General features: G+C 41.9%; 1 protein-coding gene across 2 annotated transcripts; it reads right to left on the minus strand.

Moving 5' to 3' along the window:
* Window positions 1-6033: 6033 nt before the first annotated feature.
* pym1 (PYM homolog 1, exon junction complex associated factor) lies at window positions 6034-17112 on the minus strand. 2 transcript variants are annotated; one of them, XM_078534451.1, is made up of 3 exons: window positions 17036-17112; window positions 15135-15228; window positions 6034-7227 (listed from the first exon to the last, which is right to left on the minus strand). In XM_078534451.1, exons 1-3 carry the CDS (start codon window positions 17061-17063, stop codon window positions 6756-6758), a joined length of 594 nt encoding a protein of 197 aa, XP_078390577.1. In that variant the 5' UTR covers window positions 17064-17112; the 3' UTR covers window positions 6034-6755. The 2 variants fall into 2 exon arrangements, with proteins under 2 accessions (XP_078390577.1, XP_078390576.1); XM_078534450.1 differs by lacking the exon at window positions 17036-17112 and adding an exon at window positions 16610-16901.
* Window positions 17113-17316: the final 204 nt, after the last annotated feature.

Below are 17316 nucleotides of genomic sequence, written 5' to 3' on the forward strand. Positions count from 1 at the left end.
CACAAAATATCTCTGACCACTTCATTTTCCTTATCACCCACATCCCCCCACCTTCCAATGTTCACTATCCACCCATGAGAAATCACTCCTTACGCTCCCTCACAAAACAAAGATTTACATTTATATAGCACCTTTCACAATCACAGGACACTCCAAAGCATTTTACAGCCAATGAAGTATATTCACTGTTATAAGAAACATGGCAGCAAATTTGCACACACCAAGCTCCCAGAAACAACAATGTGATAATCACCAGATAATCTGCTTTAGTGATGTTGATTTAGGGATTAAATATTGGCCAGGACACTGTTAATTCCTTGCTCTGCAAAGAAATCTTGTCACGGGGTCTTTTACATCTCCCTTAGAGGGCAGATGGGACTTCTGTTTAACATCTCATCCGAAAGATGGCACCTCAGAAAGTGCAGCACTCCCTCAGCATTAGTGTCAGCCGAGATTATTTTGCCTGGAGTAAGATTTGAGCCCATAACCATCTGACCCAAGCCACACATTCACATTCTTAGTTTCCCAACTTCCTTTCCTCTGGCTCTCTATTCAAGACACCTCTGACACATGCTGACCTGATAGACTGTTTGAATTTTGGCCTTCTGTTGTCACATCATCTAATTAGACATAAGTAGAGTCTGTGGGACACCAACCCGTGGGCAAAGAAAGGATGAGTCAGAAACAGATTTTCCCACATGATGCAGAAAGTCAGTTGTAGCACAGAAACCAGTGGTAGGTCTGTTTTTTTAAAAAAAAATACACTGCTGCACATCCAAGAGCTTTTATAATACCAGATTTTAACATTTTAAACTGCATCAATTGAGAATTATGAATAATTATTTCTATTTCATTTTCCTCGAGTCACTTGATTGCTTGCTGAGGTCCAGTTCCATGAGCATTGTCACTCTCTGGTATGTCACCCAAGTTTGAGGGGTATTTTACTATGAGTCATCACAGGCAATGCTGGCCTTGTCCTCACCCACCCACAAAAAAGGGTGGGGGGGGGTCAATGGATTGTGACGAGCATTGGGAATCGTGGATTGTTTGCCTTCCCAGAACCCATCGATATGGAGACCAATTGCAATGCTCTGTATTGCCTTCCTGGCTGACATCTGCTAACTCAATCTAGACCAGGCATGGGAGCTGGGACCTACCTGGGCTGCATGCTCAACTACAAGAAAGTTTCTTAAACAATGATTTTGACTTGCACTTAGCTGGATTGCTATCAGTAGGTATTCAATCTGCAAATATGTAATTTGGAAATAAAAGGTAATTTTCCCTTCGAAGGACTTGCGCTTCTATAGTGCCTTAGACAACCTCAGGATGTCCCAAAGCACTTTATAGCAAACATAGTACTTTGGTGTTGTCACTGTTGCAATGTAGGAAATGCAATTTGCGCATAGCAAGGTCCCACAAGAAAGAATATAATGACCAGGTGATTTGTCTTAACAATACCGATTGAGGAATAAACATTGGCAGGACACCAGCATCAATTTTCTTCAAAATACTGCCAGGGATTTGTGTTCACCTGAGCACGAAGCATTGGTTTAATGTCTCAGCTGAAAGACAGAAACTCAACAGTGCAGCCTAGTTTATGCGTTCAAGTCTCTGTAGCTGGACTTTGCCCCATGGCCTACTAACTCAAAGGCAAGAGTGCTGCCATTTAAGCCACAGCTGGCTCCTATATTATTATTAGGTAGCAGCTTGCGTAGTGTGGAAATTGAATTTGACACCACATCCAAAGGCTCATAGGAAGTGATCAGTCATATTGCACTCAGGTGACTCTTTAGACAAACCCTTTTATCATGCATCAATGCATAGCTAATATTTTTCCACTTTAGGTACCTAATGTGTGTAAGGAATCGTAGTTCCATTCCAACTGGCGTTTAATAAGCTGCCAACTGAAACCTGGGCTAGGAGTAAATCAAGTGATTACTGAGACACCGCGAATTTACCTTCATCCATGTTCTGGATGAACAGTTTAACTAAAAGCAAGCAAGCACAGGCATTGATTGATAACATATATTTCAACTTTATTCACTAGCTCTGGAAAAGCTTTTTTTTTTTAAAACCAAGTCACTGATAATCCACACATCACACACAGCAAGCAACACATTTCTGATAGTTACTTACAGTAAAACATTTTATTTCCACTTTTCTTCTAAGTTTCAATCCTGTTTAAAGTCAAATGTTCCAATACCAAGAACCGGGAGGTGAATACTAGATATCTCCAACACCCTGAGTCAAATTCAGCATGTATTTTTTATAGAGTGGGCTGGTACCAATAGATAGAAGTTACTCTTCAATTCTTTGAAGAGTGAAAACCTGGCATTGTCTATGTAGCACTGCAAACTGTGGTACCCACCTGCAGGATTCACATTTGTTAGATGCTTCCAAAGAAATGGGGAATAGATAATAAAACTAGTTTCCCAAGTGACCTTATAGGTAAAAGCATCACTTCGAGATGCTAAGCCATACAAACTAGGAAGCATCAGATTCAATGTTTGCTCTGTGCTGAGCTAGCTATTGGCCAAAGCATCTGAAGGGATGCTATAAGCTGAGTCAACCTCCCAAAGCTTAAGACAGGAAAGTCAACCCAGGCTCCCACTCTCAATCACTAACCAATAATTACTGCTGGAAGCACACAAATATATGGACATCAGGAGCAGATGGATTTGGGCCACGTTATGATGCCCTTAATGATCAAAATAGTCTGCCAGCACTCATCTCAAAGCTCCTATTTAAATGGCCACTCAAGTAATGTATTGATGGGTGACCAAGAACTGCACACCTGTAAGGAACCAAAGCCTGGAGAGGGGAAGGGGGGGGGGAAGCTTAAAGAAATTAGTAATACTAAGTAATACTTGCTTAACTCATATGGAGATTAATAATACTGTTCAACTTTCAAAGTCATACTTAAGGACTCTATTTCAACCCCACAATCTTATATCTCCCCAAAAATCAATTTTGTAAGGGTTCCCAAAAAGGGCCTGAATTTTATCACAAAAAAAAACCGTATTCGGACAGCATGTGTATACTCACTCATCAGCACTGACCTTCCAAAAGAAATCTATTCTAAAAGGTATGATTTTCAACGGTACTGACTAGCTTAAGTGGCCAATCATTGTGCTCAAGTCAAGGCTGCTGGCGATAGGCCATTCTACCTTGATCCTAATGGTCATCCATTGTACATAGATGCACACTTTCTAGGAGTTACTGGATAGCAAGTAGGAACTCAAGCCCTGGCTGAATTTTTGCACTACAGACATATAATAACTCAAAGTACTGCAGAGATCAGCTAACTCAGCACAGGCTGCCAATCAAACCTCTAGACTGCCAGGGCAGCTCAAGCCAGATAGAAGGTAGTTTTCTTCATTTTCCCTAGTTCTGTGCACCAACCATAGGCCTGCTCCTTGATCATGGAATCATCACAAGTGCTATTAGGTAAAGTCGGAGTAATAAGAAGTGGTGCATTAAGGTCATGGAAAAATTTGAAAAGCTGAAGTCATTACAAAAAATGTAATCTATGAAACTTGGTCTCCGTCTTATTGCTCTAGGTTGTTACTGAACCTTCAAAGTTTTGGAAAGGAAAAGGGTGGAAAACCAAGTACCTAGATGAACAGACAAATAAAGAAAAACTGCATGACTTATTACAGTATCTGCCAATGCTGCCAGTTAAATATTTTGTGAACGATGTCAACCATTTCTGGTGATTTTCTTCCAACGTCACTTGGTGTCTTAATAGGTAAATGTATAATCCAAGTGTGGTACTAAGTCCTTAAAAGTTCCCAGACTCAATGCCCAGATCCTTGCAGTCTATTAACCCATCTAGAATGGGGTGGCAGTAGGAGGAACTACAATTAGCCAGCGTTGCTGGGCTAGGGAACATAACCCCTGCAGGAAGGGCACAGTATGAGCACAAGATTATACTTGGGTTGGATGCCCTCAAGCAAAGGCTCACTTACTCAGGTACCAGAGACTGCCAGCACTTTGGGACTAGGTGGTGAATACTGGGTATATCCAACTAGCACCTTCCAAACAATAGGGAGAAAACTGGATTTGAAAAAAAGTGTTGTTCTCCTGCATCACAAGTTGCCCCTGTACAAGCACAGTCAAGAGAACAGGCCTCTGCCAGTGCTACATTTTTCAGACAGGTGTGCACATTTAGTAAACCAAGGCAACTGATTCTCCAGTATTCTCACCTTTCCTTGGAGAAATAAACCCATTTTCCACTCACCCTAGCTGCATGCGAGGAACTGTTGGCAGGAGCCAGCATCCCATAATGTAATGCCACATTACTGCTGCAACAATTTGCACCCATTTTAAGACTGGTTTGGTCCCAGGTTTACAGTAAATATTTGTATTGAAAGCATCAGTGCTGCCCTCCTATCAACACAAGCTTAAGTACAAATTACCTAATAAAATTTAAAAGTGGCAGGTTGGGTAAGTACTCCACAAGTCCTCATTCGGTCATGACCCTGTGGGATAATATGCACCCAAAACTGTCTCAGAAACCAATCATACTAACGCTGAATCTGGGAGGCTGGAATGACAAGAAGGTCCCAAGAACCATTCTTAGGCCCTCTGCACTGAGCTCCTTGCTGCTCATTTGCAACCACTAAGTGATTCATCAGGGAGATCATCAACACTTCCACAACCTCTTGGCATTCAATCAGAGAGCACTTAAATGTTGCAAAAAGATGATCTATATTAAATCTGGATTATATTCAACCAGAACTCCAGTCAAAAACAAGACTGCAAGTTAGACAGTTACACCATGAAATTTACACTAATTACCAGCTGCCATTTGAAGTCATATCCATGAAGAATTTTGCTCCATTTGTTAACTCTATATTCCGTGCATATCATTCCAGATTACTTTCCTAAATGTACATCTAAAATATATACAGTATACAATTATTAAAAAAAGTTAAAATGTCAATGATACAAGGACTAACAAACTTGGAAAGCGCCAAATACAATATTGGCCGCTTTCATAACTCATTTTCAATCCTTAATCAGGTCATAAAAATAAATTGCTATCTAGTAATTAAATTATAAAGAAAACTGATGGAGTTGATTTTGGTATTCCTTTAGAATGGACAATTTAAAAATGATATAAAATATGGCTTTTAACCCTTAGCCAATTAACTGGCATCCTCATTATATAGCACTGAATTTAGATGACTGCAAAATGTTTGCCTCTGTATTACATAGAGAGTTTGAGATGGCTGTTAGCATGTGAGGGCAAATACATTACCTGCGTATATTATTGAGGCAGACAATCTGTCCCATATTGAGAATCAGTCCAGCAGTTAAGGTCTCTTTTGCCAACTTCCCCAAAGCATTGCAATTTGGCAGCACAACCACCAATGCCACAGCCCATTCCATACCCATCTGCAGCCAATGTATCACGTTGATTGGAAATCTTGTATGCCACTGAATCCGGAGCTGCAAAATCACCCTCGAAATTACCTCCAATACCTGAATAGAGAGTTTGCGTTAGCCATTATGCACCTGCCCTCACGCATGCTAGTGTTCATGTCTTACTGCTGGGGTACGCAAGCCAATGACTCCTGTGGTCATGATATCTCTTACCCCCACTGCACACCCCACCCCATATTAGTGCCACCTGGCATGTGTGCCAGTGCCACCCCCCATCCCACAGACATTTGCATTTAACATAGATGGGCAGCTTAAAGAAAGAATTGCATTTATATAGCGCCTCATCTGAGAAACATCCCAAAGAATTTCACGTAGAGTGAATTACATTGAAGCGCAATGGCTGGTCTGTAGGTAAATTCTTGATAATTCATGGTGATGCTTGTTGTCCATGTTCAGGGAATGCCGCACAACTCTGAAATGATAGTGATGGCACACAAGACAAACAGTGTTGAAATCAAAGCTGAACAGAGATTAACAGCACCATTCAAGTTGATGACTTCAAACCAGTATTGCATTGTTAACTTTATACCAGTTAAAGCACAGCTGGCACTTCATAAAAAAGTGCTTATCATTTTCTTTCTGCACTTTTGAAGGACACACAAAAATGATTTTATTAAAGCCTTTAGACAAGAGCTCACCATATGGGAGACATACAAATAGCAATTTAATTATCCCCCATCGTGTTACTGGGAGCAAGCACAATTCGAAAATAATCAGAAGTGCAGCAGCATCCCGAAGAGGGTCATTTCTACTTCAATGTTCCCATCCAACAATGTATCTTACTCCCCTCATCAAATGTGCTTTTCCGCCTGAATTCTAGCATACAATAAAAAAAGGGACGGGGTGGGGAGTTGCCGTGAAAATTTCTGCTGAATTGAACACTGGATTTTTTTCTCCCCAGCAACGTGAAGGAATGAGATGATGGTCAGGCTTCTTGACATGGCAAATCTCCTAGTTCAGACCAAGCACACGACGACAGATGCAGTGCACAGACAATATTCTGAAGTCACTGAGTCTAACAGAGAATACCCAATGCAGTCCACTGAATAGTACATTTATTCCATGCCTCATTCTCAAGGCTTAGGAATTAAACTTTTTGGAAAAATATTTCCTCCATTTCTGATAAAACTAACAGTGTGAAAGGCAGCACGAGGACCAGCGTAGGCGATGACGTCCTATTGTGTGACCCTTGGTCTCTTTAAGACACGAACCTGTATTATCTGATAATTACTTGGCGTGGATATCTTGTGTGGGTATGGAACAATGACTCTCCCAGTATCCTTGGCAGCATACAATAGTTATTACTATTAACTCAGTTCCAAACCCTCCAGCTCCTCCACCAGCAGTTTCCGGCGGCTCAGCTTTTCCAGCTGCTCTTTCGTCGCCTGTTTAATCTCCCCAGAGTCTAGTTTTTGCTGCAGTTCATCGATTTGGCGCAGTTTTTTTTTAAGATTTTTTACCTTCTTCGCCTTTTCTACTCCATCGTGATCACCTTGCAACGCTGCAGCCTGCGAGTTTGGACTGCTGCCGCGACCACCACCAATGGTGGCTTTCTGCAATGTTTGACTCAGCTCATCGGCCTCGGCGGTGCCGTCAGTTTCTTGCTGCTGTTTGCGCTTCTCTTTGCGCTTGAGGTTGCGTTTAGCTGACTTGGATAACCCAGCCAGCTCTCCATCGTGCTTTGACTGTTGCTGCTTGCTTTTGGCGGATTCATCTGGGTTAAGGCCAGGTGGCAGGTCGGGTTTGCTTTTGAAAAACTTCACATACTTGTTTTCGTACCTGCACACAACAAATACAGATAATAACAGGCCATGCGAAGTGGGATACAATCAGACTGCTTATCAAAAACAGTTTATCTATTTTTTCCTGATCTGATCCTCTCCTGACTCTTGCTGGGTGACTGTTCCATGGGCACTAGCCACCCTCTGGTACCTCATTCAAGTGACTACTATATGCCTGAACTGAGACAGTGTGCCAACTATGCAGGGAATTAACAGTCAAACTTGATCCTGCCATCCTCATCTGTTGTCTAAGCACATCACTGCCACATCAATTCCAATACCCCCCCCACCCCCCCCCAGTTTTTGAAGCAATCACGCTCAAAAGTGACTGGCCCATTGGTCTAATTTTTTTACACTTTCATAGGATGTGGGTGTCGCTGGCAAGGCTAGCATTTATTCCCCATCCCTAAATGCCCTCGAGGTGGTGGTCAGCTATCAGGGATAAAAATCTACAGTGAGTCAAAACTTACCCCCCCTTTTACAACATACTGCATGTTCTGTTAACATGCCCTCCTGCCCTGCTGCAGCACATCTCTCTTTTCCTTCAGCAGTGCTGCCTCACTCAAATGAATACAGGATCAGGCCTGGCTGTGATGCCCCTGGTAACTAAGCTTGTTGAGACTGACATAACTGAGAGGAATGACACTTAAAGAATGGCCACTTGGGAGGCTGGATGGCACCTGATGAACGACACCCCATACAAATTAGAGCATGTGGGAAGGTTTTGGGGGGGGTGTGTGTGTGTGTGTGTGTGTGTGTGTGTGTGTGTGTGTGTGTGTGTGTGTGAGAGAGAGAGAGAGAGAGAGAGAGAGAGAGAGAGAGAGAGAGAGAGAGAGAGAGAGAGAGAAGAGAAGTAAATGAGTAATCGAGGTGGGTGGCAGAGGAAAGGAGCTTGTTTACAGGCATGCGAATCCAGCCTTCAGTAGTATAATGGTTATTGTTTCAGTATACAGCACATCTGCACCTACACAGAGAACACGGAAAGGTTTTAGCTCCTGCACATCAGGTCGGATGACAGGCTGCAGCTAGAAACAACTAACAAACTTCATTGGGTCAAAATCCTGAAACTCCCTTCCTAACAGCAGTATGGGTATACCTACACCACAAGGACTGCAGCTGTTCAAGAAGGCAGCTCACCACCACCTTCTCAAGGGCAATTAGAGATGGGGAATAAATGCTGGCCTAGACAGCAACACACTCATCCTGTGGACGAATTTAAAAAAAAGAGGTACCCCTCAAATTTGACTCTGGTGGTTGGTGGGAATATGAAGACTTGGGGAATACTATTGCCAACAGTCAACATAACTCCTGCTTCAAATTATGTAGAAAAAGGATGGCCTTTAACTGAGGGCAGTTATAACAGTCTCATCATGGCTGTCTCGAGGGATATGGGAAGAAACTCTCATAAAAGCTGCTCACAAGAACAGTGAAAATTTTCCACTAAGATCCCTTCCTCAAAGAAAGTGCTAATTTATTTACTAAACATTGCAGCTGTTTATGCACCAGCCTGGGAGCTGGCAAAGGGAAAATAAGCCACTTTGCTGCTTCTCTTTTTAAGCTACATCACCCAAAGCAGTAAAAAAAATTAGTTGAAAGCAACCACCAGGGTCAATCTGGCAAGACATTTGCTCGTTACAGTTGTTAGCAGTTTGCAGAGAACCCCAAAACTTACAGTAGCCATAATACAGTAACTTTTTACTGCTTTGCACAATTATGGGCTGAAAAAAAGCAGTAATAAAATCTTGCTCACACTGTACTATCTGAAGACTGGTGCACAAATTAGAAAAGTGCCTACTTGACAAACAAGTAGTTGTTGCGAATTACTGATTTAGGGGCTTTAGATTAAGATTCATTTGCTTTGTATAAGTTTTGCATCACTCTCTGAACAATCTTTTGCAGTTATGGTGTCACAATGTTCTCCTTTGACATATTTTTAAAAAGTAGATAAGGGCTGGCAATTGGCCAGTCAAAAAGTGCAAGTGGCTTATTCGTCTGTGCTTAGCGCTGCCCCGAGCAATCTTGCGTCTCAGCGTAAACGTTCACAAAGAAGCAGAGTTCTGTTGGTTATCGATGAACTCGTGCACCAAATCAAAAAGGGAGCATTTTACATCAAGTCAGGCCTGGTCTGTATTATCTGAACCAACAGTCAAGGTATCACCATAGCAGTGATTGAAATGAATAAAGCAGGCAAAGGGAGCTGCAGGGGCAAGGCATTAACTGAACAATAAATTAAACATCTCCAATTATGCAGTTACTTTTGCGCATGCAATATTGCAAGCAGAACAAATAGCGAGGGATGTAGTGTGGAAGAGAGGAAAAGGAACATTAAAGCATGTTGCATTTGTTACTTGGACCTGGGTCAGGGTTGAAAAAGAATGAGAGAAAATGGATTTATCAAGCTTAAAAAAGTATGAACTGAACTTTCCATCATAGCATGAAGTTTTACAGCACTGATTCAGGTTGTGCTTATTAGAGGTTGATAAAAAGATGGAAGATGGAATCACAGGACCAAATATTTAAAAAAAAGATAGAAAGCTAAAAGCTCAAGCTCCAATATTAAAAATGACAAGTAGTCTCAGAATTCTAAAAGGTGCTACATTGACAGAGTCACTGACATGACAAACAGGAAACAGAGTCACCATTTAACATGATGCAACAGCCCAAACAATACCTCAAATGAATTCTCAAACTAAGCACAGAAAGCAGGACAGAAATGTCAGCAGAAGCCTGCTTTTAATGGGAAAGAAAGCAAAAAGAATATGAAAAGCCACAGAAGGGATGATTTCGGCCAAAAGATGTCCCCCAAATCCTGCTGTCCCCACCCTCACTCAATACCAGCACCTCCTTTTTAACCAAGAGCATCCACCCCCCAAATAAGTAGTAACTCAAGGATTGCACTCAAATTTCTATTTGCTCACCGTGGCTAAATCTCCCACGCCAACACTACTCCTCCCATCCATTCACTGCATTGTCTGTTCCAACCTGCCAGCTGGCTGCCAATCCAGCCCCACACTGCCTGTAGCTCCCCTTGGAGATTTCACTTAACCCGCTTCATTTCCCAGTTTTCAGTAACATTCCCTATCCCATTTTCTAATCACACCAATGTCTTCTCCTGACGGATGCCTAACTAATGAATTCTCAATTACCAAAACTCACTGATCTAAATTCCTTGTTCAGTATCACAGCTGAATTGTTGGCTGAACTGTCTAGTCATTATCATTTCATCCCTAAAATCGTTGCACTGAAGTCTAAGGCAGAGATCCATTCCAGTGACCACCGCCATTCTACTGTGCTCTTCCACTTTACCATTTCTTCCCCATGTTCTTCACCCCACTCCACCTCCTCCATTTCTCTTGCCTCCCTTTATCTACCTAATTCTTTAACTCGAACACACGCCACGCCACCCCACCCCCCCCACCCCCAAACAGTTCTATTATTGCCCATCCTCTAACTCAGCTCGATCTGAAAATGTTAATGATGTCTTGGCCATCCACAATGCCACAAGAGGTAGATTTGTAAATTTTCTTTAAAAATAGCGAAGAGGTAAAACAGTTCAAAGGAGAGTCATGCAAAACTAGAGGAATATTTCTAGTTATGAATGCAAACTTTAGAAGGATAGTCATAGTGAGGAAGGTATGGTTTGTAATGAACTCCTGTATTTCTTGCTAACCCCAAGACATCCAACATGCTAACTAGGTTTATTAAAATTCAAAATATCTTAAGCTTTCACGATGGAGTGTGTTAATTCGATGCCACGTGTTGAAATAGTTTTTAAATAACGAAAGGCCCTTTGCACATAAATGTGAAAAGTGCATTTTATCAAGATCTGCTACATGAGTGAGTAGTGTGGGTGCACTGCAATCCAGCAATACTTGGAAAACTTGACTTTCATTGGGTGCCAATATGATGGATGATGTTTTCCTATTAAAAAAGACAAAACTTAACATTGACATTGTGCCAAAATCAATATTAAAGCTACTTTGCGCAGTGAGCGAGCATGGGAATCAGAAGGCGTGCATTATTCATCACAGGGGAGCAGTAAAGATTCAGATCCAATACCTTTTATAATGCAGAAGATATGCCCCTGGAAATGCAATACCTGTTGAGTAAAATAGCATTCTCTCAACTTTTGCGTAGCCATTTTGCACAAAATTGCGCACGCCATCAGCTGAATTAAAGGTCTTTCAATATTTATCCCAATTAAGTGGGTTGTTAATGCTGTTAATGCTAGGAAATATTAAAGGATTACAGGTTCATCCCAATTTTGATTTCATTCTCAGGGATTTAAAAAATTATTTGCGGATAACGCATATTTCAAAATTGTGCCTGTGGTAATTACGTTAGGTCAAAAATAAAAACTGATGTTTCTGCCTTTATTTCTGCACACAGAAAATTTTTTTCTTCTAAAGTTTACCATTTTGGGCAACATTGGGTATGTTCCCAAATTATTTTATTTGAGCTCCCTGATGGCCTTGTGGGGTAAAGGTACATGAGCTAGTCCTGGGTTTGATTGTTTGGTGGGGTGGGAGGGGTGGGGGGGAGGGAAAATGTGAAAGAGAAATAAAGTCAGCCATTCCCAATCACTATCCAGTTGCATCTGCCAGAAAGTCCATGTGTGGAGATGGGTTGAAGGTCAGAATTAGGTTCCTAATGCATCCTCCCAACCAAATAGTCTGCCGACATATTATCTCAGCTCACACGCCAAGAATAGGAAACCTCAAAGAGCCAGTGCCTTCAAGAGCAGGGTGGGGAGAAAAGAATTGAATAAATTTAAAAAAAGGTATTTTCTCCTTTCCTCTCCAGATCTTAACTGTGGCTAAAAGGGCATGTGAGCAACCTGCCTGCAAGTCTTTAATGCCATTCTGCAGCTTGCCAAGAGGAATTGCCCAGGGTAATTTCCTTGCCTCTTCAGAATCATCTGGTGTCCAATTTTCTCTACAGTAATCTATGTGATTGCGATCAGGCAGTCTCTACAAGCTCATATCCCATAAGTAGTTGCTAAAAATTATAGTCCCTAAACATTACATTCTGGCATTCTGGACACTTCATTAATGCACATCTAAATTTTGGCATAATTGCTTTAAGAAACAATAATACAAGGTCATTGCTCCGTATTCTAGCACTGCTGGTCAGACTGGTATCAGATCGGTGTAGCAGCACTTCATTAATTTCATCTAAAGGGTTGGGGCTGCTACAGCATTTTATAAACAGGATCATCAATGAGTTACAAGGTAGTTCAATTAAGCACTTTTGATACCATGAAATTGAAGCCCAAGTAATCAGGATAAGCAAAACCACGTCACTGAACTGTGGTCTGAAACTCACTGCAAAAATCTGTGATAAAAGCACGTGGTGTAGGGGGTAACATATTAGCATGGATAGAAGATTGGCTGGATGGCAGAAAGCTGAGAGTATGCATAAATGGGTCTTTTTCAGATTGGCAGGATGTGGCGAATGGAGTCTCATAGGGGTCTGTGCTGGGGCCTCAACGTTTTACGATTTACATCAATGGCTTAGATGAGGGGGGTGAAGACAAGGTAGTTAAATTTGCAAATGACACAAAGATAGGTAGGAAAGTATGTTGTGAAGAGGACATGAGGAGGCTGCAGATGGATATAGATAGGTTGAGTGAGTAGATAAAGATCTGGCAAATGGAGTTTAATGTGGGAAAATGTAAAGTTGTTCACTTTGGCAGGAAGAACAAAAAAGCAGAGTATGACCTAAATGGAGAACGGCTGCATAATTCTGAGGTGCACAGGGATCTAGGTGTTCTAGTACGAGTCACAAAAAGTTAGTACGCAGGTACAGCAAGCAATTAAAAAGGCTAATGGATGCTATCCTTTATTACGAAAGGGATTGAACATAAAAATAAGGACGTTATGCTTCAGTTATACAGGGCATTGGTGAGACCACATCTCGAATACTGTGTGCAGTTTTGGTCTCCTTATTTAAGGAAGAATGTAAATGCATTGAAGGCGGTTCAGAGGAGGTTTACTAGATTGATACTTGGAATGAGCGGGTTGTCTTATGAGGAAAGGTTGGACAGACTGGGCCCGTTTTCACTGGAGTTTAGAAGATTGAGGGCTGATTTGATTGAAGTATACAAGATCCTAAATGGCCTTGGGAAGGTGACTGTTGAAAGGATGTTTCCTCTTGTGGATGAGTCCAGAACAAGGGGGTACTGTTTTAATATTAGGGGTCGCCCTTTTAGGACAGAGATAAGGAGAAATTTTTTCTCTTAGAGGGTTGTGCAACTTTGGAACTCTGCCTCAGAAGGTGGTGGAAGTAGGGTCATTGAATATTTTTAAGGCAGAAGTAGGTAGATTCTTGTTAGGCAAGGGAATCAAAGGTTATCGGGGTTAGATGGGAATGTGGAAATCAAAACACAAGATCAGCCATGATCTTATTGAATGGCAGAGCAGGCTCAAAGGGCCAAATGGTCTACTCCGGTTCCTAGTTCTTGTGTTCTAAGTCTTTACCCTACATATATATAGTGGAACATCCAAGGGTTCCAACATATGGCACCAATCATTGGAAGAGTCACCAACACCCCCCACCCCCAAGCCACTGTTTCCTTTGGCAAAAGCTAAATAGAAGAGGCTTAGAACAGATTCACTAACGTTAAGTCCCCAACTGTCAGCTGTGTTAAGCGGATGCCATGTACAATACATAATGCCTCACTTGTAAATTTGAAGGGATTTTTGCAACACAAGGAGCAAAAATGATAATGGATCCGCTGAACACAATAAGAGGTCACCAGATTTTTTCACCTCAACTTAAAGATAGGCGTGTGGGAATGGAGAAAAAGTTACATCATACTAGTTTCAAAATTTTAAAGAATATATATTGTTAATTTTCTTGGACTCCACATCACTTTGTGGGTCTCAGCAGAGATTGCTGGATAGCGATTCAGAACTGGAGCCCTAGCTGATTTTTCCCTTCTTAGCCCTTGCATGCTGAGGTTACACAGATGGAGAAATTAAACGTGGGGCTTCTTAATCCTTATTGCTTAGTATAGCAAGGAACAGTGTCTTTACCCAACGAGGCCAGCAGGGTAGATGCGAGTGAAATTCTTGAGCTCCAGAGATGTGAAGGTTCAGGTCACCAAGCTGGTGATAGCTCAGGTCATGCCAGCAAGAGGACCTGGCAGTGAGAACTTCTGCAAGGTATAACTCAATTCAACTTCTTTCATTGCTTCAACGGATACAGAAGTTTTAAGATTTGGGTGCCTCCTAATTAGCATTCAAAACTAATCTTGTGTGTGGGGCGAACGTACACTAAGCTGGTCTGTGACAATAAGACCAGAGTTGGTGGTGTACATAGGCTGAAGAAAATGCATGTATTTCAAATACACCCAAAACTTTTCTTAATTATCAGTAATGCAACTAGGAAGGTCTCTGCATTGAAAGCATTCCTTCCCCTTTTTACAAACTGTTAATATAGTTATCCTTTCACATTTGATTAAGATATCACGACACAATTAAAGACACAGCTCAGGCAGAGTTCTACTGCACCTTAAGTCAAACACCAACACAATGAACTTGCAGGTGTGTAGCAGTGGGTAGTGATCACCTGGCAAGTTCACCCATCTGTAACTTCCCAGGACAAAGCTGATATTTGATTGCCAGTTAGAATTTAAGCTCTAAATGATATGCACAGATGTGGTGCAAAAGAAAATGTCTGAATTTTTGAAAGCTAAAACACTCCCAGGTAGCTCTTGTAGGCTTGACCGTCAGCAAGTGACAAGTGATGCACTGCTGAAGACGACAGCAGATAGTAAGAGGCATTATGACTGGCAGATAGAACAGGTGCTGCAAATAGATGCTACACCATACCACCAACAAAACGGAAAGTTAGAAACAATTTTGCCTTACAAATATTTAGTTTCTATAAAATGTTACTTACACTGGCACCTCCTCTTGAGGTACATATCCTTCCCTTACTCGCCTTGGTTTCCGCCAGGTCCCATCAGGGCGCTGAGATGCAGGAATATATTTCCCTACAAATGTTGAAGAAAAATAAAATTTTAAATATTTACATGGCTAGGTTTTTACTGTGGATTAAAAAGTGGGATCCTATGTTTAAAAATGTAGAATAAGTTACTGAACGAAATCCTACAGGTTAAATCCCACAATAGCTTTATCTTCCAGGTGATCACGAGAAAATTATAGCCCTGTTAATCTCACTTTAATAATGATTTAGTAAACACCCAAATCCTCAACTCTCACCCGGCCCTGGTGCCCCACTTAAGCCAGGAAGTGGGTAAAATATTAGAAAAAGTTAGGTTTCAGCACTTAAAAACAAAACATCAGGCCCTATTGAGGCACCAGCCAAACTTTGGTAAATAAAAAATAACTAAGCAAATGTAGGAACAAAATTCCATAGGCAACAATAACCCTCAAATGTCTAAGTGGACCATTTTTCATGCATTGAGCTCGGTAGTTTAGTGCCAAATCCTATATGGTTTCATACCACACAATGCAATATGTTTTTCTTAAATTTCACAATGTGACAATTGTAAGAAACAAATATACCTTGCCCGATTGAGGGAAGGGACTGCAAACCTACTTCCAGGCATCTACCTCTCACCAGTGCCCACGAGCATAGTTTATGCTGTCCACACACCAACAACTTACATTTAGCCTCAACAATTTTGCCTCCCTTTGAGGAAGCTCCTGGCTTTCTACAATGGCAAAAATCAGGACCAACCAAACGTGGAATAAGGGCAAAAGCACATCTCAGAAAATCAGTGGTACCCACCATTTTAGTCACTGGGCCATACATTTTAACTCTTCAAACATTCAATTTATTTGAAAAAGGTATCAAACTCAAGAATCACAATTTAAAATGGCGAAGTAGGGACAACATTCAGCTAGTCCAGGGTGCTGGGCAATTCATGAAAGTCATTGATTATTGGAATATGAATCACAGTACTGTTCAATCTTCTCAGACTTTTCATATCAAGACTTCGGAAGTGATATGTTTGATAATAAGGGGTCAAAAGTATAAGATCGAATGAATTTATAGTTTCAAAATGTATTTTAATAGAAGCATTTTAAAAATCAGTTTTGGAATATTAGGTGAGATAAACATTATAAATCTTCATAACATTTCAATGGAGTATTTAAAGAAATGAACCAGATTTATGAATTCATGCTTGCACTAGGCCGCAAACACCGCCTCGGACTTTCCTGACTCTTCTCGCCGGCAGTTGCTCCAGGTAAAGCTCATGCGGGCCTGGGGATTTTGGCGATAGAAGAGGAGAGAGCAGCGGTGGGCATTTAGAGGCCGAGCTGCCATTCGGGAGAGCTGCCGGCCGGGGTCGGGTGAAAGGTGGCGAAGCATTTTGGCGGCCGGGAGCAGGAAAGAAGCGCACTCACCGGTCTCGTCCGTCACATAGGCCGCCATGATGCCCCCGCCGGAAGTTGCGCCCCTCTCGCCTACCATAGCGGAGTGAATAACCGCATCGAGCAAAAAAAAAACCGGAGGGAAAAAAAGTAGCTCTAATTTCCTCAAAGTATCGAGTTGTTGGAGGGTTGGAGGAGGAGGAGGAGGGGGGTATGAAGAAGTAGTGAATCCTCCATTTTCTCCCTGCCCTTCGACGCCTGCCTTGGCTGTGTCGACTCCTTCCACAGGCCCCGGGCCCCCCCTCCAAGCCTCGCTCCATTTTAAAGCTCAGTAAAAGTCACCTAACTTTACTCCATCTCACTTCGCCAACATAAACTCGCCCCCGTCCCCGCGTTTAGACGGCTTTTCCCGTGTCATCTTTTTCAACCAAAAAAAAACATGGAGGGGAAAAATCCTACCAGAATCGGTAACAGAAGCAGCCTCCATAGCAGCGCTGGGAAAGGACGATTTTAATTGCGCCACTAGGGCGAGACTGGGTGTGCTCCCAGTGTCATCAGAACAAGAACCAACACGAGTGCTTCCTTAAGAGTCGGGCACCCTTAATATAACACTAATCGTCCCATTAAAGTGAAAGGTGCACGAACAGTAAGGTAACCCTTAAAACAGGATTTTATTTTCCATGTACATTATCAAAGAGCAGGACTCCATCACAATGAGCCAGTCTGCTCAGCACCCAATG

Source organism: Cetorhinus maximus, chromosome X, assembly GCF_964194155.1.
Source record: "Cetorhinus maximus chromosome X, sCetMax3.hap1.1, whole genome shotgun sequence".
Classification (NCBI taxonomy): Eukaryota; Metazoa; Chordata; class Chondrichthyes; order Lamniformes; family Cetorhinidae; genus Cetorhinus; species Cetorhinus maximus.

What these genes read in the sequence shown, in the direction of transcription:
- pym1 (XM_078534450.1), bottom strand. Translation starts at nt 16,676, where the DNA reads ATGGTAGGCGAGAGGGGCGCAACTTCCGGCGGGGGCATCATGGCGGCC. An exon ending in CTATGTGACGGACGAGACCG is followed by an intron (nt 15,229 to 16,609) that starts GTGAGTGCGCTT and finishes CAACATTTGTAG; the next exon opens with GGAAATATATTCCTGCATCT. An exon ending in CCTCAAGAGGAGGTGCCAGT is followed by an intron (nt 7,228 to 15,134) that starts GTAAGTAACATT and finishes TGTTGTGTGCAG; the next exon opens with GTACGAAAACAAGTATGTGA.